The sequence below is a fragment of the Monodelphis domestica genome, chromosome 3 (assembly GCF_027887165.1).
Source record: "Monodelphis domestica isolate mMonDom1 chromosome 3, mMonDom1.pri, whole genome shotgun sequence".
NCBI lineage: Eukaryota > Metazoa > Chordata > Mammalia > Didelphimorphia > Didelphidae > Monodelphis > Monodelphis domestica.
The window spans coordinates 33,286,147-33,307,161 of record NC_077229.1 but is presented as its reverse complement, the minus strand read 5'-3'; the positions used below and the strand labels follow the sequence as shown (position 1 = coordinate 33,307,161).

Sequence of the window (21,015 nt, the reverse complement as noted above, 5' to 3'; positions counted from 1 at the left end):
CAGCATGGACAACCCTTCTGCCAATGAGGATCAAACCCTTTTGGGCCTAAGAAGACAATTTGATGAGTTTCTTCTCTTTCTCCTCCACCACTCCCAAATCTCGCCTGGCATCCAACTTTTTAGAGTCGTGCCTCTCTCAGTGGAGTTATGTCACTTCTTAAGATGATGGTTCATTGCTACATTTGGACCCCCAAACTCTCCAGCTGTAGTAGGGCATGCTGCAGTTTGTGTGCCACCGGAATAGTTTAAAAAAAAAAAAAGAAACTTGGGCCAACTCTATCTCATGATGAAGTCTATTCGGAAAAGGATTTTGGAACTATCCTCTAAGAGCCACTATACTGTGTATCCTGTGTATACTGTGTATACCCTGAAGACAGATATAGATTCTGACTTGCACATTTAATCAGAAGGTCAGAATTAAAAGCTATTTGGGGAGTAAATGGATATTTTTCTCCAAAAATGGCAATATACATATTTTGTTTCTGATGTACAAAAGTAGGAGATGATCATAAGCATGGTTGAAAAAAAAGGGGAAAAAAGTGATATTCTAGACATATTGAGTGGAATGATGGGATTGAAAGCCCTAAGAAGATGTTGGCTGAAAAAAAAGAAAAATGAGGAACTAGTTAATAATTACACCCCATTAAACTGCAATTTCCTATAATAGATTAATGTGATCTAGACATTTGCTCTAAATGGATTGACCCTTGCCTCACTGTACAGTAATTCTCTTATGCTCACTTGCTTTTTAAAGTCTTATTTGTATTCTGCACTTAAAAAAACTCCAAAGGAAATGGGTATTTCTATATATACAGTAGAAGAGAAAAAGTGGATTGAATAAGAAATGGAAGCAATTCATTATATATAGGATTTTTCCTTTTTTAATATGCAATGAGCTCAGGTGATAACTTTCAAAGCTATCCTGCTTATCTGTGAGTCTTTCTGGCCTTCCTTCCAATTCTCTTCTCTGAAATTTTAAAAAAGATGACTCAGTGATGGCTCTTTTCTTGCGTTTGCTACCCTATCTCTTTACCTTCCCTCTGAGGAAAAAAAGAAAAACCATGCATGAATAATCGTACAAAGAAATTCCCACACTGCCAAAGATGCATCTACCTGAATCCATCACCACTCTATCAAGAGATGGATAGCATACTTCTGAAGTGGTCCTCTAGAATTTGAGTGGGTCAGGGAGTTCATCAGAGTCCTCCAATCTTTCTGAGTTGTTTTTCCTACAATCCTTTCCTACCCATCCTTTGAAGAACAATCTGATCACCACTCTTCCTTGAAGGCTTTCCTAATATCTCTGGTTTGCATCAACCTTCCTCCTGAAATGGACACAGAACTTTGTTTACCCAGCAGCACAAAATCTAGAGTAGGAATGGACCTCGGGTGGTCAATGGGTGCAACTCAAATCTGAGAAGGACAACAGACCCAACAGGTGGTCATCCCACCTTTGCTTGAAGACCTCCAAGAAAAGGAAATCAGCCATCTCCCAAGGCAGCCCATTCCACTTTGGGATAGCTCTACTTGTTAGGAAAAGCTGGTTCAGATGGACCTCTTTAGAACTTTCCTTGTTGCTTCTGGGTCTGTTCTCTAATCTCTCTTGCACAATATTATTGTTATGGACTCACAAGTCTTCTCTCCTTTAGGCTGAATATCCTCAGTTCCTCCAAACAATCCTCATATGGCAAGGACATAGAGTCCTTCACTTGCTTGTTGCTCTCCATTGGACATTTTCTAGCTTATCAATTACTCTTTTACCATGTGACCTCCAGAATTTAAGATGACCAGATGTGAGCTTGCCAGGGCAGAGGAAACCAGAACTACCACTTCCCTATTTTGGGTATAGTATATTGGCCTCTCTTAAGGTGGCCCAAGATTGCATTAGTGTATTTTGGCTGCCATATTGGCGGCTCATATTTAGCTTTCAGCCCATGAAAGCTCCTGTTGCCTTCACCCAGCGTGCTACATTTCCTAGCTTGGAGACAATAGAAAACTTTTTAATCATGTTATATCTGCTTTGATTCGAGACATTGCTCAATACATTGAATAACAAAGAGCTAAGCACAATTCTCTGGGATGCTCCTCATGGTACCTCCTTCACAGAACTCTTTCTTAATGACTACTCTTTGGGTCTAGCCATTCACCCGGTTCAGAATCCAAATAATTATACAATCCCATAGCCCATATTTCTGAATCTTTTCCCAGGATGGTATGAATTATATGGCTTTTACCCCCAAGGCCTCTTGTCCATCAGAAGCAAAAATCATTCTATTGCCAAAACAGAGCGGACACAGCCTAAAGCTGGACCTGGTGACTTTTCCCTAAGTTAGGAGACAGTCACTCTGCCGAGGGGAGTGTTCATGGGTGTGATTTATGACCGACCTCCGCCCCATCTTAGATAAAATGGTGACAATTACCCGCAATAGGTCCACTGACGTTGGCCTTTCCTGAGGTATTTTCTGTAAGCAGTAATCAACAAATCCCCTAAAGGAGTCCGTCCTGTGGATACAAATACAGAAAAACGAATCAATCAATCAATTAAAAAAAGAAGATCAGGAGTTAAAAAGTATATTGGATTAGCACTAAGATTGTGAGACTAGAGGACTTACATACCAACTAGTTGAACCTCCTCATTTCACAGATGGGGGAATTGAGGCCTAGTAAGGGAAGTGACTTGTCCAAGGTCATACAGCGAGTCAGTGACAAAGCCAGGATTCAAACCCAAATTCTCTGCTCTTTTCATGATATCACACTCTTCTTTTCATCCAAATGAAGTTGTAGAGTTTGGAAAAAAGGACTTTTTGTTTTGTTTTGTTTTCTTTTGGAGAACAAATGCAGTACCTGCTCACAGGTTACACAGATTTGGCTTTTGGATGCTGCTGGAAGGGTGTCTGTGAGACTGGGTGATCTCCTCTATGTAGGTTCTTTTCCCATGAATGCAAAGATAATATATATCCTAGGCCACAGGACCAAAAAGCCTAAGAAATGATTGGAAATACAGACGCTTTTGGCAGGGAGAGGGATACACAAGACCCGTAGCTCTCTGTCTCAGTCCTTTTATGTAAACCTTCCCTCCTGGGTAATGGATCTTTAGCTCAATAAGGATACTAACAAGAGCTATGTTTTTAGACTCTTTACAAGTCAACAACGTACTTTACACTTGCTATCATTCAAGGAGTGCCTCCGACCTAGAATGACTGTGACCGTGGGCAAGGCACTGAACCTCCCAACTCTCCGAGACTCCAAGCTGAAGAGAAGGCGCCCACTTGTGCGGGATGGGGAGTCCCCGGAACATCGAGGCCGCGGGCCCTTTTGACGAGCCCCTCCTGGTCCCAGATAGGCCATTGGGACCCAAGAACAGGAGGAACAATAACAATTCTGTGCACATTTGTAGGGAGAGATGCCTGTACAGGAATAGATGCCCTTCTCTATGCTCTCACCCCCTTTACATCTCTGTACAGGAGACATGATAAATGGGCATGTGTAACACACAGAAAAGTTATGAGCTGCTCACATCTCCAGAGGACTAAGTGACTGTAAACTCCAACGGAAAGGACTGAGATGATTAACATACAAAATGATGCCCCATTGGGCGAGTGGAGAAGCATGGGCCTGGGGAAGAAGGTTTGGGGGTCCCTTCGCTGGACAGCTGACCACTGGACCACGTTCTGGGGACACGGCACTAGTAGGTCAGAGCGGGGCCCCGGGGAATCGGGAGGAGTCAGCGTTTAGGTTGGGACACCCTCAAAATACCCGACCATCTGACGTCTCACGAGCTGGAATTCGGTGGAACCAACCCGCCCAACATCTCTTTCCAAAGTGTGGATGGAGGCAGTCTCAGAGAACTCGGACGAAGGAAACGAGACACAGAAAACGAGGGGCCTTACCATTCTTTCGACTGTAACACCGGGGAGTCGTTCTGGGCTATGTGATATAAGGCACTCATTGCATTCATGTTGAAAAGGGGGGGCTTCCGTTCCGCTGCAAGGAGACAAGAGAAGGGCGCTGAGGCTGTTCTTGAAGGAAACTTGTGGGAGAAAGACGAGGAAGTAGGAGCAAAGCACTGCTGCCAAATCAATAACTCATTACTGTCGTCATGGCCCGTAATCCACTTATTTTAATCTCCTGGGTCAGTCCAGGACAGCCAGTCAGGAGAAGCTGCTGGTCATCTTAATGGGGGAAGATATGTACCCTGAAAGAGCTCGTTTCAAGGGATTCAATTCAGTCTAGAAGAAACGTTTGATGATTACTTTTGAGTTGTTGGGAGATTGGAGATCCATGTCTGAAAGGGGTCTTTGAGCTCACTGACGAAGGGGTTTGGGTGTGTCCTGGACCCCCTTGGCTGTCTGGTAAAGCCTGTGAACTCCTTCTCAGAACAGTGTTTTTAAATGTATAAAATAAAATACATAAGAACACAAAGGAAACCTATTATATTGGAATTTGTTATCAAAATAATATAAAAAAAAGCCATAGACTCCAGTTGAAGAACTTTACTGAGTCCAACCTCATCATTTGATAGATGAGAGGAGAGGGACTTGTCCAAGGACACAAAGCTAAGTGTCTGAACCAGAACTTGAACGCAGGTCCTTTGACTTAAAGAACCCTTAAAGGGCTATGGAAATGCTATTGTCATCACCATTACCTGTCACCTATTTTTTCTGAAAACCTTTCCCTTCTGTCTTAGTATCAGCTTTAAGACAAAAGAAGGGTAAGGGCTAGGCAATCAAGATTGGACGACCTGTCCAGAGTCACCTAGCTGGGAAGTGTTGAGGCTGGATTTGAACCCAGGCCCTTCAGATTCCAGGTCTGGTGCTCTGTCCACTGTGCTACTTAGCTGCCCCTCATATACTTTCTTGGAAGATAGGTGATGGACTAAGAGTACAGAAAGAGATAAACATGTCAGTTGTGGCCAAAGTATCAATGTGTTTTGCTTGACCACATCTATTATTATATTTTTTTTTTGCAGAAAAACAGGTTAATTAATTTAAAAAATTAACACACTACCTCAGGAAACGATGCCAAAAAATGGCCGAGAACTTTTGAATGTAGAAGAAAAACTATTGATTGACTCCTAGTTGAAATTCCAAGCCACATGGTTAAATTTTAGGATTTTAATACCAAATAATAGAATTTTTGAGCCGCCAGGAGAAAGATTAGTCACGAAGGATCACCAATCCAAATAACAAAGAATGATTTCACAACTATGAGGAACTACATATACTATTTTGAAGGAAGGCTTCTATTTGGGAGGAATGAGTTAAGGGGATAGCGATGGAGTTGTAAAATATATAGAAGTACGTACCCCAATATATGTATATATATATACATTATCACACATACAAAATACAAAAATACATCCACACATAAAGAAGATCACTAAAAGATTTAAAACATACAGAAGGAAACAGAAAAGTTCAGAACAGATCTCGGAGGGTCAGTGAAGAATGTGTGAAGCCAAAGTACCAGAGATCTTATTTAAGAGATCACAATTCATGTCTGAGTTTGTCTTTCATTTCCCCGTAGTGCTTTATCACTATGTAGTGCAGACAATCACATCTGTAGTAGGGGGTCAGTAAAGAATTCTTTAGTTAATAAATGAATGAGGGAATAAAAAGAAGGCGCTTGGCTACATGCTTCATTTCCCATATTTAGAGCCTACTAGCTATAGATCTATTCCCATCCCTCACCACCTTGTCCCACTTGATAATGGTTTCTGCTATTTTCTCATCATTAATCTGGGATCAGAGGTGATCAAATTAAGCTCTGCTTTCTGGGCAAACTTAATATGGTTAGGGAATATATATGAGATGCATATATATATATATACATATATATATTTTTAAATGATCTTTATTTTGCACTTAATAAACTTCAGATAAAAATGGGCATTTCCATATACCCAGAACAGAAAGATAATGGTCAATAAAATTCAGGACTATATTATGTAGAGCATGTTTTTAATTATATAGTAAATATGGCTAAACTGACCTGATTATCTGGGCTTCTTTCTGTTTGGTTCTCTTAATTTGAAAAGAAAGATTCTTACAGGACTTTCTTTAAGGAAAATATCATTCAAATGTTGCTGCTATATTATCAAGTTATACATGAATTATTTTTCCATTCCATTCATTTAAATTATCTTGGAATTATATTAAAGATTTGGGATTTCACAAATGCAATCCTTTTAACATCTCTTGGATTAACAAGATTTAAAAAAACAATAAGCAATCCACTCAACACTTCCCTTCAAATATGCAGAAAAGAAGAATAAAATTTTAAAATGCCAAAGTGGTAATTTGTCTTGTTTGATTATGTATAACTGTTACAAGGGTTTTCCTTTTCTTTTCAATGTAGAGTAAAAGTAAGGGGGGTGGAGAAGGAAATTTTTATTTAACTGAAAAAATTAATTTAAAAAATGAAAGCAGGGGAAGAATCTGAATTGATACTTAACTGATTCTGAAATGGGTTCAAGTAATTCTGTAAACATGGACAGGTGTTTTTGACATGACACAACAAAGCACAGTATGAATTGTAGTAAAGATTATAGCAGCCAAGGGGAAAAAATGAAAAAAAAAAAAGACCCCAAAGTGGACAGAAGATGGCATTAGATAGATGAGGGAGTGAAATGGAAAGATTCAAAGGAAGAACATTTCTTTCTTTTTTTTTTAAACCCTTACCTTCCGTCTTGGAGTCAATACTGTGTATTGGCTCCAAGGCAGAAGAGTGGTAAGGGCTAGGCAATGGGGGTCAAGTGACTTGCCCAGGGTCACAGAGCTGGGAAGTGGCTGAGGTCAGATTTGAACCTAGGATCTCCAGTCTCTAGGCCTGGTTCTCAATCCACTGAGCTACCCAGCTGCCCCCTGGAAGAACATTTCTGGTTAAAGAAACATAAATTTAAAAAATAATGACTTCATTTGTAGTGCTGGACAAGGAATTGAAGTTAATTTTTATTTTATTTCATTCCATTTCATTTATTTATTTATTTATTTATTCATTCATTTATTTATTTATTTATTCATCCATTCACTTATTTATTTATTTAATTGTTTAAAAAACCCTTAGCTTCCATCTTGGAGTCAATATTGACTCCAAGGCAGAAGAGTGGTAAGGGCTAGGCAATGGGGGTCAAGTGACTTGCCCAGGGTCACACAGCTAGGAAGTGTCTGAGGCTACATTTGAACCCAGGACCTCCCATCTCTAGGCCTGGTTCTCAATCCACTGAGCTACTCAGCTGCCCCCGGAAGTTAATTTTTAAAAAGATGCATCTAAAACTTTTTTTAAAAGTTGTATCTAAATTTCCTTGATTTGTTGTTATAATTATTACTTACATTGTTTTTGGAGTCTATTTGTATAAAGGACAATTTTTAAAAATCACTCTAGGTATCCCCAAACTAAAATATACTTTTAAATCTGGGATCTCATTGATTTGAATATTATTCCCTCCAACGAAGGAGACTTAGACCCACTCTGGGTGATTCCCATCAATGTTCTACCATAAGTTTGCCACAAAGGATTTATCTAATGTGATAAAGACCTAGATAATTTCCCCTTGCTATTCAAGGGATCCCAGTGGAGCACTCTGGTCGTTCCTTGTTCTAGTCACATGATCAATCCAGGAAATCACCCCAAAACAAATGAAATTCTATATTTGTTCCTTGAAAAAATAGCAGCAATGTAGAGCTGGTCATTTCTCTTTTCCGGGAGCAAGAAAAGGGAGCGAGAGAGCAAGGAATACAGTGTCTTAAATTTGAATAAATCTAAGTCTTCACTGGACACTTATCAATGCTTTCTTTAAGTCATCTTTAATGTCCCATTGGGTTTTGGTTATTTGTCCTTTTCTCATAAATATAGAAGGTAAAGATGACACAATAGCCATGGCCTCTTATCATAAAACACAAAGATGGCGGACCACACTGACTTGCCTTTCTGCAAACTACAAATCACCAAAGGATTTTATTCCATGTCTCTGGGCAGGACTTCTGACCCAGGAGAGGAATATAATGCAGTTTGGAATGAGTTCTCAAGACCGGAACCCTAGTGATCCAGGCCTCCACTGGTCAAGCTTTTTGGTCTTTTAGCTCTCTTCTCAGAGGTAATAAAGAAGAACAGATTACATTAGAATTATATCAAGTCAGAATGTGCTTTTGACAGGAAAACATTGGTAAAATTGAGGCTTTTAATTATCATTGTAAATGAGTTAATTTACATCAAACCCATTCTGTTGGATATAGTCAGATGGGCACACTGTGGACACGGGGAGGGGGACCAAACCAGCCTCGATTCTTCAAATATCAATCTGCTTAATTAGCATTGGAGGTGAAGAATAAGAACTCGGAGGTTTCTTTGCCACGAGGCAAATTTGGCCTGTGGTTCCCAACTAGGTTCCAGTTTTGGGTTTCGCGCTGTCTAGATAGTGTGGCCTTGGGAAAGCAATCTCACTCGCTGGACCTCGGTGCTCAAATCTACAAAACGGTGGGAGTTAGGCTAGATCAGTGATTCTCTAAATGTCATCTGGGGACCCCTAAGTATCGAAACTACATTCATCATAATACTGAGATGTCTTCATTTTTAATATGGTAAACAGAAATAATATAACCCATGTCGACACATAATGATAAGCCATATAACATGGTATAAATGGAATATAAAATAGTTTAATATAGTAATGTAATTTAAGCTATAAAAATACAACCCACACAGACATGGGCTTTTTGGAATATTTCTCAATAATTTTTAAGAGGTGTTAAAGGGCTCTGGAACCCCAGACTTTGAGAATTGCTAGTCTAGAAGACCATGAAGGAACTCCCCACTCCACATTCTAGGAACTTGATCTCAACCAGTCATAGGAATAAAAGAAGGAAGCAGTTTTCTGATGTGGTAAGAAACCCAAGAGGAAGAAGCAAAATAAGCATATTTGGAGCACGAGCACGCGGACGGCACAGGGCGATTTAGTGACTTGCCAAGAAAAGGGACCATTCCTGCTTACCTAACTCAATGCACGTGATCCCAAGAGACCAGACATCTACTTTGCCGTCATACTGTCCTTCGTCCATGGCTAGGATGACCTCTGGAGCCATCCTATTGATCAGAAATACACACAATTTGGGTTTTAGAAGAGAACTATAAATATTGGAGAGCAGAGACTATGCCTTCCTGAGAAGTAGTCACAAAACTACCTTCAATTATTCTCAGATTTAATGAAAAGTTTTCCCGATGAACCGTATAGAACATGTTATTATTATTTTTATTCAAATAGAGGCACAAACACAGAGTGAGGTGATACTGGACTTTCACCAGGGCATCTGCTCCTCAACAATCTGACAGGGTGAATTGGGCACTCTGAGGTTAAGTGACTTGTGCAGGGTCACCAAGCAGAGGCAGCATTTGAACCTAATTCTTTACCTATGAGGCCTCTCATGTACAAATTTTAGCATGGGAATAGGAATTGGACCTTTGATTGCACTAAAAGAATCAGGGTAGTGTGATAAATATGGAACAACTGGCTTTCCAGGAAAAAAGTATGCCCACAAGCTTAGTTTTTGCATAATTAACATTTTCTCTATCACATTCTTAAGTCTATACAAGCTACAGAATAAGAAACCAATCCAGGGGCGGCTTGGTGACTCAGTGGATAGAAAAGCAGTCCTGGAGATAAGAGGTCCTGGGTTAAAATCTTACTTCAGACACTTCCTAACTGTATGATCTTGGGCAAGTCACCTAACGCCTATTGCCTAGCTTTTACTGATCTTTTGCCTCAGAACTGATATTTAGTATTGATTCTAAAATGGAAGGTAAGGGTTTAAAAAAACAAAATCGAAGGCATTGTTTGTAGCATTTGCTGATTTCTGAAGTATAAATGTTCACACTGAAAATATTTAATAATGGTCTCTTGTGAGGCAGTTTGAGGCAGCCCCATTATGCACCTGAATATAGAAAACCTCCAGAAGAGGAAACTCCATCTTCCAGTGCACCTGTTCTGCAGTTGCCTGGGTATACTAAGAGATTAAGTGACTTGCTCCGGATTGTCAGAGGCAGGACTTGAACTCAGGCCTTGCTTGGATGTGTCTTTCTCCCCTACACATAAATGACCAACTCAACTTCTAAAATGGTTTATGGTGTTATAGCAAGGAGTACTACCATCTCTTCTAAGAGAATCACCAATGAGAAGCTATTATTAACAGATGGCACATGTCTCCATCACTTGGGTATCTCCTTCTGGCCTCCTTGAATGACCAGACCTTTGCCTTCATTTTGTCCAGAGCCTGGTGCAATACAACATATCCGAGAAAACTCACAGATGATAAGAGAAGCAGAAAATTCAAGGGTTGGCTCAGTTCTTTATTAAACAAGTGATTTTTTCACCCCTTCCAAGATGGAGTCAAGCTCCAGTTTAGAAGTAAAGGGAGACAGGAGAATGGGCTCCAACGTGTATGTAAGTTGGGATTGGGGGAAGAGAAATCATGTTGGGGAACTCAAGTAGAAGATTTTAGAGACCCTTCACTGAACAAGTGATGTTTATGCTTGTTGGCAGAATAGAGAAGGCTGGGCATAGGTTTATGCCCAGAGCCTGTGACTCAAAAGGAAGCATCAAAAGGACCCCCAAAGGAAACCTAAAACCTAGGGTGGTCTCCAGCTCCCACAAAGCCGCATGGACCATCGTCCTCACCGCTCTGGTGCTGGTGCCTGAGATTGTCTCTGATCATTCCCATCAATTTCGGCGAAATTCACTTTAAGGCACGCGTGCCATTATCACAGCTTTTAAGAACAGGCTCTGTTCTGATCTCCGAGTGGATGCCAAAGCTACTCACCAGTAAGGTGTCCCCACAAAGGAGTTGGCGGGAGAGGCTATGGAGGCCGACCCAAAATCAGCTAGCTTCACCTGACCTGGCTCTGTTAGGAGAATGTTTCCAGCCTTAATGTCCCTGGAGGAAGAAGATACGAGGACAGACAGAGATGGGGGAGAAACAACACCATCTTATCGATGCTGATTAAGGAATAGGTCAGAGCATGCAAATAATAAGACAACAAAGTTGATTAAACCTTTCTCAGGTAACCAGAAGGGGATTTGATAATTACTGCTTGTTGTCAGGGGGTTCCGATTCCTGGGTGTGCTTAGGAGGTTATAGTAATTACTTAAAGGGGCAGCAGCATCCTTCAAGGGGCCCAGTGCCAGACCCAGAAAGGACAGAGATTTGTGGGAAATATGGTTTATTTGCAACCCCTGGATGCTTGGTTGCCTTTTTAATCTAGAAGTCTCCCCAGCTGGGGTAAATTGGTGCCATTTGTAGCAACCTCTTCCTCCCCCCCTTTTTTTCTTTTCCAGTGTCACTGACCTTTTAGAGGGAAACCCATTTATGTCTCCTATTTACTACCTACCAATAAACCTCACCTGGAAACATTTCACTTCTCTCTTGTCCAAGCCCCTTTATCTCCCTCTTTAACGGTAATTGTGGCTCTAAGGCAGTTATATAGAAGGTGCTATTAAAAATAACACTGTATAGTAAAGAGAAAACTGGAAAGAGCAAAATGAACCTGCATCAGGGTTAAGAAATTGAGTCCTGTCGAAGGCCACACAGTATTCTAACTCAGGGTTGTTCAAGCACATGATGGGGGGAGGGATGGGGAGGGCAAGGGAGGAAAGGAAGAGCTGGCTATAAAAACGGATTGTTCATTCTACCTTAAGTGGGTCAATTGGGGGGAAGACTGGGCCCCAACTCTAGGAATCTTCGGCTGTAGAGCTGGAAGGCCCCTTAGAGGACATCGAATCCAACTCCCTCATCTGATGAGCCAAGCGATAGACACCTTATTCTCTACAAGGCATTTAAGAGGTGCCACGGACTCCAGGAACAGGGTTTTCACAGAAATGATAGCATCTCTGGTTTGAAAGGGCCCTCAGAGCCTTTGGGGCCAACCGGCATCAGATAAGGTAAAGAGAATGAGAAGGGCTGGGAGTGGACAGAAAGTCTGTGTGCAAGAGATCTGGGGAACTGTCAGAGCTCAGCCAGCAACATCCAAGACTTGTTGGGAGCCCTACCGTCAGGGACCCCAGAATGTCTGCTCCTTGAGGGCAGGTTTTTGCCTTTCTGTGATTCTAGGCCATCGTAAGTATTTAATCAGTGCTTGTTGACAGCCTGACGGTCACACTTCCCCAAAACCTATTGGTGAAGAATGCTTGGTCAGTGGATGGATAAAGTCTCTGTGGATTTGTAGGTGCGAGGCGGCCAGAGCCAGACTCTGGATACTTTGCTCCTTGGCTTCCATGGCCAGAGGGGGCAGCTTTCCACAAGGTCTTCTAACAAGTGCCCAGGCCTCTGAACCTTGGGTCGCATGTTTATGGACTGGGCTTCTTTGGTCTATTAGCAAGGAAGAGTAAATGAGGCGTCACTCCTGCCTTACCTGTGAATCAGCATGTGAGCATGCAGGTAGGCAAGGCCTTGCAAGGCACCATGGGCAATGGCAGCAATCTCTACTTCCTGAAGTGGTTTCTTATGGACTGAAGAGAAAAACAAAAGTCAACAGTGGGTTCTGTTCATCTCAACACGATCTCGAATTTACAGTTAGGCTGAACAATAACATTTTCCAATAATTTGGGAGTGTGGGTATTAGGATCAGAGACTGAGAGCTCAAAGAGAACTCAGAAGCTTTCTGCCTCAATCCCCTCATTTTAGAGATGAGGATCCTGAGGGAGGCTGGGAGGCAGGATTCAAACCCACAGCTTTTGGCTCCAAATCGAGGGCACCACCTTGTTATTATGAGAGAGTCTGGCCTAGCCTACCCAAGCATAACCCAGAAGAGCCAGAAGCACACCTCAAAAGGATATCCTAGCCTGGAATTGAACTTGTATTGTGTCCCAGGCCCTCTCCAGCTCTGGAGAAAGGACAAAGCCACACAGAGGGCTGAGTCTAACAGGCAGAGTTAGGTCGCCATAGTCCCTGCTGACATTTTGACTGCCTGGAGGGTTTTTTGGTCACATTATCTTCCTCTCCTCGGAAACCATCTATAATTATTTGTTCTAACTACAGGTTTTCATTATTTGTGAACTCAGCCAGCAAGCAGTTTCTATTCATCTATCAAGAAGGATATAAAGGGAGGGGGGGTGGGAAAAGAGGTTGAATGGTTTGTTTTTTTTTTTTTAAGAAAAATTAGACAAATCTCTCCAGGTGCTTGACAAATTTCCAAAAGTCTCTGGCACAATAAGGTTTCTGGAAGAGACCAGCAGGAAAGGCGGGCTCCACCACTGAGCACGTTAGAAGGGGACTTGCAAATTCAAGGCAGAACTTTTTCTTGGGTCTCTACAACCTCAGGGCTCTTGAGAGAATGGTATTGATCTAACTTTATGCTGCTAACATCACCCGTTACACCCAGTGGGTTCAAAGCAGCCCAAAACAAAACCAGCTCCAAAAGGAGCACTTAGAAGCCAACCATGGAGAGGATCCCAAAGGTCAGTTAGTCCAATTTGTACCTGAACTGACATCTCCAACAGCCTTCCTTGACAAGTGGCCACTCACTTACCACTTAAGACCTCCAGTGAGATTTGAGAACCTGTTAGACTTAGAAGATAGCCCATTCTACTTTTGTTTGTGTTCAGTTGTTTAAATCTTGTCTAACTCTTTGTATCCTGATTTGCGGGTTTCTTGGCAAAGATATTAGAGTGGCTGGCCATTTCCTTCTTCAACTCATTTTACAGATGAGGAAACTGTGGCAAACAGAGTGAAATGACTTGCCCAGGGTCACATGGTCAGTAAATATCAAAGGCTGGATTTAAACTCAATAAAATGAGGCCTAGCACTCTATTCACTGTGCCTCCTAGAATTGGGCTAACTCTGATAGTTAGGAATTTTTTCACTTATATACAAATGACTCCTTTCTGTAATTTCTACCCTTTACTCCTATTTCTTTTCTCCTTGGCCAAGCAGAATAAGGCTAATTTTCTTTCGCCCAATAGTTTTTTCAAATACTTGACAAAGGGTGCCATGTTCACTCCAGGTAGGACCCCATTTTCTAATATAGCATTGACCCTTTAAAGTCTAATTATTCATGATCTTTTCTTTGTCTTTTGTTGAGATTGAATGGTGCTGAGGGAGAATTTATATCTCCATATCCTTAAAAGTTTGCTTTTTTTTTTTTAGTAAAATTCAAGAACAGTAAGTAAATTTCTATAAACTTTGTCATCATTTCTAAACTTTTCTGAAGTTCTAATTGATTTGGAGTCTTTACGCTATACTTGATAAATTAATTGTTTAAATAGATCTCTCAATCTTCAAATTGACTCAAGCCCATATTAAGTGTATTAGAGATTATTACATGAAGAAAACTATCCGATACTCTCAACCCCCAAAGTCTTTCTCCAGGTCAAATGTCCTTATTTTTTTTTAACTGATCCTTGAATGGCACAGCCTTCTATCTTTCTCCCAATGTTTTCCCTTTCTGATCTTGGTTGCATTGGTTTTGTTTGTGCAAAACCTTTTAAATTTAATGTAATAAATGTAATAATGTAATAATAAAATTTAATGTAATTAAATGTAATAATGTAATAAAATTATCCATTTTATATATTATAATGTTCTCTATGTCTTGGTCATCCATTTCCCCCTTATCCATAAATCTGGCAGGTAAACTATTCCATACTCCTCTCTTTTGTTTATGGTATCATGTTTTATTTTAAAATCATGTACCCATTTTGACTTTATCTTGGTACATAGTGTAAATATTAGTCTATGTCTAGTTTCTGCTATTCTGTTTTCCAGTTTCCCAGGAGTTTTTGTCAAATAGTGAGTTCTTTTCTTTGAGTTTATCAAATACTAGGTTACTTTGGTCATTTACTATTTGTGTGCGTTGTACTATTTGATCCATTGCTCTATTTCTTAGCCAGTATCAGATTACTTTGATGATTACCGCTTTATAATATAGTTTAAAATCTTATATGCCTTCTATCCTCTTCCCACTCTGACTGTATTTCTTTGCATAAGGTAAAGAGCTCCTTAGATGCAATCTATTAGAATAATACTAACAAGAGATGAGAATAGTTGTGGAAAGTTTGCAAATAGTTTTCATGTGTCAAGCACCCATTTAAAACCTGAGTATCCTCATTCCCCAGCCCTTGAGTCAGGACCATCCCCAATTTATTTCCCTTAGAAATCTATTTCGGATGAAATGCCAAAGGGCAAAAAATATTCAAGTCAAAAGGATACTATGAAGAAAGAAATTGGATTTTTGTTCTTACCTTCTAATAAGTCAGAGGCTGATCCTAAACAATATTCCATCACCAACTGTAATAGATTAAAAGAATTAGAAATGGGTGGATTAATTGAGTCCACTTCCCCACTTAGGTGTGTGTGTGTGTGTGTGTGTGTGTGTATGTGTGTGTGTGTTGGGGGAATATAGGTACAACTGAAGACCAAACAGAATAAGGGTTCAGAATGGGTTCTGGGAGAGGGAGGAGAAAGAAGGTAGTAACAATACATTGTGCTTCTAGTTACCTTTAAGTTCTGAGGGCTAACCGTTTAATCAGGTACAAATTTTTGTCCAATTAAACAAAAACAAAGAAGAATCTTCAGCAAGGTAGCTAAGAATAATAGTGTTAAAGGATATTGATGCTTGATAACCAAATAAGCATTCAGTCAACAAGCATTTATTATTAAATTAATGATAACTTTTATATTTTATAATAATTTAAGATATATTATTGTAATAATATATCCTATCTAAATAATGAATAACAAAATAATAAAATGTTATAATAATTATTACATTACAATATAATTACTGTTACATTTATTGCAACAAGCATTATATACTTACTATGAGTCAGGCATTGAACTGAGTAATGGGGGAACAAGGATAGGTAGAGAGACTAGGTCTGGGGTTTTATTGGTATGGGGAACTCCTAGGTGAGGACATTCTCTCTACTAAAGTCTGTGGGTATCTTCTCTGCAACTTAAAGGTCTTAAAAATACTAGAGGTCAAGGGACTTGCCCAAGGGCACACAGCCAGTAGGTGGCAGAGGCAGAGCTTGAGCTCAGATCTTTATCAATTAAAAAATGTAAAGGAGAATCAACAGCAAGACAAAGGAAAGGACCTGGCTCTGAGGTCTGGTCTCAATCCACTATTCCATGATGGGTCTCTAGGGAGTACAAAGAAAAAATGAAAACATTGCCTGCCCTTTAGGAGCTGGACAATTAGTATTTATTATCTGTTGTCACTTAGTTGGAACTCAGTGATCCGGCAGTGGTGTACATTTCTTTCTCCAGCTCATTTAACAGATGAGGAAACTGAGGCAAACAGGGTTTGCCCAGGGTCACACAGCTAGTAAGTGTTAGAAGTTGAGTTTGAACTCATGCCCTCCCGATTCCAGGGCCAGCACTCTATCCTGTGGGCCACCTCACCTCCTCCATGTCCCCTACATTATTTTACCTAATCTAGTATACATTTGGAATAGCTGACTCTATACTGCTTAAGGCCCACAAAATGTTTCCATGCCTGATCTCATTGGATATCTCACATTTAGGGGTAGATAAGACTCATGGGGAGATAAAATGGGCATTGTTATTCCCATTTGAGGAATGAGGAAACTGAGGCTGTGAGAATCCAACTCTTTGGATTTTAAATCTGGAGCTCTTTTCATTATACCAGGCTGCCCTTACAATGGCAAAGGATCTCCAGCATGAATGTAAAGAGCATATTTATATTTGTATCATCTTATCAGAACACTATTAATTAGGTCTGTCAAGCTAGGAAGGGCTCAAACAATTTACTCTCTCACTAACAGGAGACTGACATCCCTCTTTTTAGACTATTTATGAGAGCCCTATTTGTTTTGTTGTTCAGCTGTGTTTGACGATTTATGACCCCATCAGGGGGGTTTTGTAGTATGGATACTGGAGTGATTTGCCATTTCTTTCTCCAGCTCATTTGACAGATGAGGAAACTGAGGCAATCAGGGTAAAGTTACCCAGCTAGTTAGTGCCTGGGGCCAGATCGGAACCTTTTATCCTTGGTTATTCTTTGGACATTTTACCAAAATAATCCCCTAATACATTACCTTTCAGAAACAGGAGTCTGAGAATCATTTCTCTTCTCCCCACTTAGACCACTTGGCGTATCTGTATTCAAAACTAAATCATTCTAGTTTACTATTTTTAAGTGAATTGCTGGGTTCGTTTTTCATAATTTTCCTAATTATTAGGTACAGGTTTTTGTTGTTATTGGCATTCCTGTCTGTAATGGCCATTAGTTCCACTGTTTATACATGGGAAATTTCTAAGAACCTAAGGAAGAAGAGAAGCTGAATGTCTTGCTTCGAATCACAGTTAGCAAAGGTCAGAGAAAGCGCTGGAAATTAGGTCTTCCTGTTTCTTCATCCGGTATTCTATGCATACATCATGTTTATTAGGAACTTGTGTGTAAAAGGTAATTCAATTCAATAAATCACATTTATTAAGTCTTTACTATGTGTTATTATTGAGTCATTTTTCAGTCATGTCCAACTCTCCTTGACCTCATTTGAGGTTTTCTTGGCAAATACCCGGGAGCATTTCCTTCTCCAACTCATTTTACTTAGATGAGGAAACTGAGGCAAAGAGGGTTTGGTGACTTGCCAGGGTTACCTAGTTATTAAGAGTCTGAGACTAGATTTGAATTCAGGCCCGTCTGACCCCAGGCTTGACATCCCATTGTGCCACTTAGCTGCCTCTCACTATGTGTACATCAAGTTAAATCAATGTGCCAGGCACTGTGCCAAGTAGTGGGCATCCAAAGAAAGGCAAATACATGCTCTTTGCCTTCTATCTAGTTGGGGGTGGTAGGGAGAGAGACAACTTGAAACAACTCTATCCAAATAAGCTATAGATAAGATCCATTGGAGCTAATCTGAGAGAGAAGATACTAGCATTGACGAAGACAGGGAATGCTTCATGCAGATGGAAAGAGCTTTGCTGAAACCTGAAGGAAGCAAGGGAAACTAGAGGGCAAAGATGAGGAGGGAGAGAGCATGCCAGGCGGGGGAGGGACCCCAGTGAAACTCCTGGAGTTGGTGGATGGAGCATCTTGTGTAAGGAGCAGCAAGGAGGAGGCAGCTGTTACTGGATCGTAGAGTATGTGGCACACAAGTTTTGTCTTTTTATTCAGTTGCTCAAAGGCATTAAAAGAACAAATTTATTGCCTGGTTTTTGGATATGATCGAGATGGTTGCTAGTAATAATAATAACTACACATTTCTATATCTTAAAAATTTACCAAAAAAAAATCCCTGAAATCCTATGAAAAAGGAAATGGTGGTATATGATTCTCATCTTCTAGATATGGAAACGGAGCTTTCTATAAATAAGGCTTATTATCCAGGATCATTGGGTGTCAGAGCTGGAATTTCCATGCCAGAGCTCCCGGCTGCACCCAGGCTCCGTCCTCTTCCCACTATGCCATGCTGCCTAGCCTCAGTTTAGGAGAACTGCTCCCCCCAAAACTCATGCTCCTCTACACTATCTGAGGAGAAAGCTTGGGGACAATTGTCTGCTCACATTCCATTCTGAATAGAAGTGTGAGATCTCTAAAGCAAAGAAGATCCAGTAAGAGGAGGCAGCTGGGTGGCTCAGTGGATTGAGAGCCAGGCCTAGAGACGGGAGGTCCTACATTCAAATCTGGCCTCAGACACTTCCCAGCTGTGTGACCCTGGGCAAGTCACTTGACCCCCATTGCCTAGCCCTTACTGCTCTTCTGCCTTGGAGCCAATATTGACTCCAAGATGGAAGATGAGGGTTTAAAAAAAATTAAAAAAAAAGAAGATGCAGTAAGAAAAAAGATCCTCAATTATATTCAAAGAGATGCAGGCAGTGGCAGGTTGTAAAGGAAGTTTCATTAAATACTTAAAAAGTCTTTTTTCAGCACCCAGGTGTGATGCCAAGTGCCACCTCTGTGAATCACAGGCTCTCAGCTGGAAGGAGCTTCAGCAGTGGGAATTGAGTCCAAGGTGTACTTACGCAGGAATCTCCTCAGGAACACAGCGAACAAATGGCCACCTAGCCTCATCTGGAAGGCTTCCTCGGAGGGGAAGCCCAGCCCTGTCCTGGGGAAGCCCATTTCCCAGGAGAAGGGTTCTCAGGAATAGCAAGCCTTTCTCGATCTCAAGACCCCCAAAGTACTCTTGGTTCTACCTTCTGGGCCAAAATGAACAAGTGCTTCCACAGTGTCAAGCCCAATGAGACAAGGGTCCCTGCAGGCTGCAGATTAACTTAGAAAACCACAAATTATCACAGTTATATTTATTATTTATTTCCCACTTCCATTTAGATCTGGTCGGTGGGGGGGAGAACTCAGACCCGAAGAGCACGTGCTACCCAGATCTCTCTCTGGTCTACACGTGCCCAGGTCCTTGCAGTGATCCTCCCTTGGCAGGGTCTCTAGTTTGCCTTCCCGCCACACACACTGATTTCTCAGTTGTTTGGGTTCCAATATGGCCTGAGTAGAGTGCGGTAGAGGGGGACCATCACCTCTCTTAGTCTGGATAGTCGGCTTCTGGAGGATACCCGTTTGGCAGATACAGAAAAGGCAAATGGAATATGAAACACAGGGATGTGTATATTAAATTCTGTTTAGGAAAATTCCGAGATGGAAGCAAGACCCTATTGGCTTTAAGTTAGCTCCTCATCTCCCCCTTTCTTTAAAATATCCTGGTGGATCTACAGTCTTTTCTCCCTTGTTCTGTACTCTATTTAGAGAGCAAGCTTCTCCCCTCATCTCTTTCTGCTAGGTCCTTTCCTTTAAGACTATTTCCCATTTATACAGTATGTGTCTTGTACAAGGGCAGAAAGGTAACACCAGAGCACATCCAGTGCTGGATCTGGAATCAGGAAGACTCATTTTCCTGAGTTCAAATCCAGCCTCAGACACTTATTAGCCGTGTGACCCTGGACAAGTCACTTCACCCTATCTACCTCAGTTTCCTCATCTATCAAATGATCTGGAGAAAGAAATGGTGAATCACTCCAGGATCCTTGCCAAGAAAACTCCAAAAGGGTTCACTGAGTCAGACATACCTAAAAGACTAATCAACTAACCACCTAATAATATATCTTGCATGTGCCTTCTTGTTTTTCTACATTAGAATGTAAGCTCCTTGAGGGGAGGAAAAGTGTTTTTATTTTTTTATTTTTTACTTGTTATCCTTTCTTTGTATCTCTAACACTTATAAAGAACATGGTAGAGATGAGTAAATATTTGTTGGCTTGTTGATGAAGGATGTTTAATCTCAAATAATACAGGCCCTACAATATACCTTCTGAGGCCAATAAGCACAGACAATAAATAGCAGAATTCCCTCTGACTTACCCAGGCAGTGTGCTCTTTCAAATAGCAGCCTTTATATTCAATGGTGTTGGGGTGCTTCAACTGTCGTAAAAATTTGACTTCCTTAAGAATATCCTGCCATTTCTGTGGGGAACCGGTTAAGAAAGAATTTTAGCTTAGGCCAAAAAATCTTTTAATTTTAAATATGCATATCTACAGCATCCCATTCAATATTTAAAGTATCTCTATAGCACATATGCTAAAAATGACTTAAAACATTGCATAAACCATAAATGTTATATGAATTATTATTATTACTTTAATTCAAATATGCAAATGCAATCGCTCATGCAACATATGATAATAAAGCCATTCGACTAACCCTGATACTATCTGCATTGCCTCTGACTTAATTAAATCCACTTCAAAACAGACTTGAGTGAGCTAGACCAATGGGCATACTTGTCACAGCCTTGTGTGGAGAGAAAAAAGACGTGTTAAAGGAATGTCTGAAGAACTCATTTCTACTGTCACAGGAAATCCCCTGTAACTTGCTTGATTTAAACCCATTTAAATACAGAATTGCCTTGATCTTACCTCATTGGTTTGTTTCCCAGTGTAAGACATTTTCTTAATTGCCACCACTTCATTGGTGTGGGAATTTGTGGCCTACACGAAGGGTATAGAAGGGAAATTAGAATTAGTAGGATAGGAAGCGGGTGAAATGAAATA

General features: G+C 40.7%; 1 protein-coding gene across 1 annotated transcript in view; it reads right to left on the bottom strand.

The window, feature by feature from the left end:
- The window catches only part of TAOK3 (TAO kinase 3), a 234,314-nt gene that overhangs the window by 97,752 nt on the left and 115,547 nt on the right, over positions 1 to 21,015 (bottom strand). Inside the window, 8 exon segments of the mRNA XM_007490318.3 lie at positions 2,421 to 2,502; positions 3,891 to 3,984; positions 8,990 to 9,081; positions 10,812 to 10,925; positions 12,400 to 12,496; positions 15,227 to 15,272; positions 20,326 to 20,427; positions 20,881 to 20,952. Coding sequence (XP_007490380.2) covers positions 2,421 to 2,502; positions 3,891 to 3,984; positions 8,990 to 9,081; positions 10,812 to 10,925; positions 12,400 to 12,496; positions 15,227 to 15,272; positions 20,326 to 20,427; positions 20,881 to 20,952 — 699 coding nt within the window.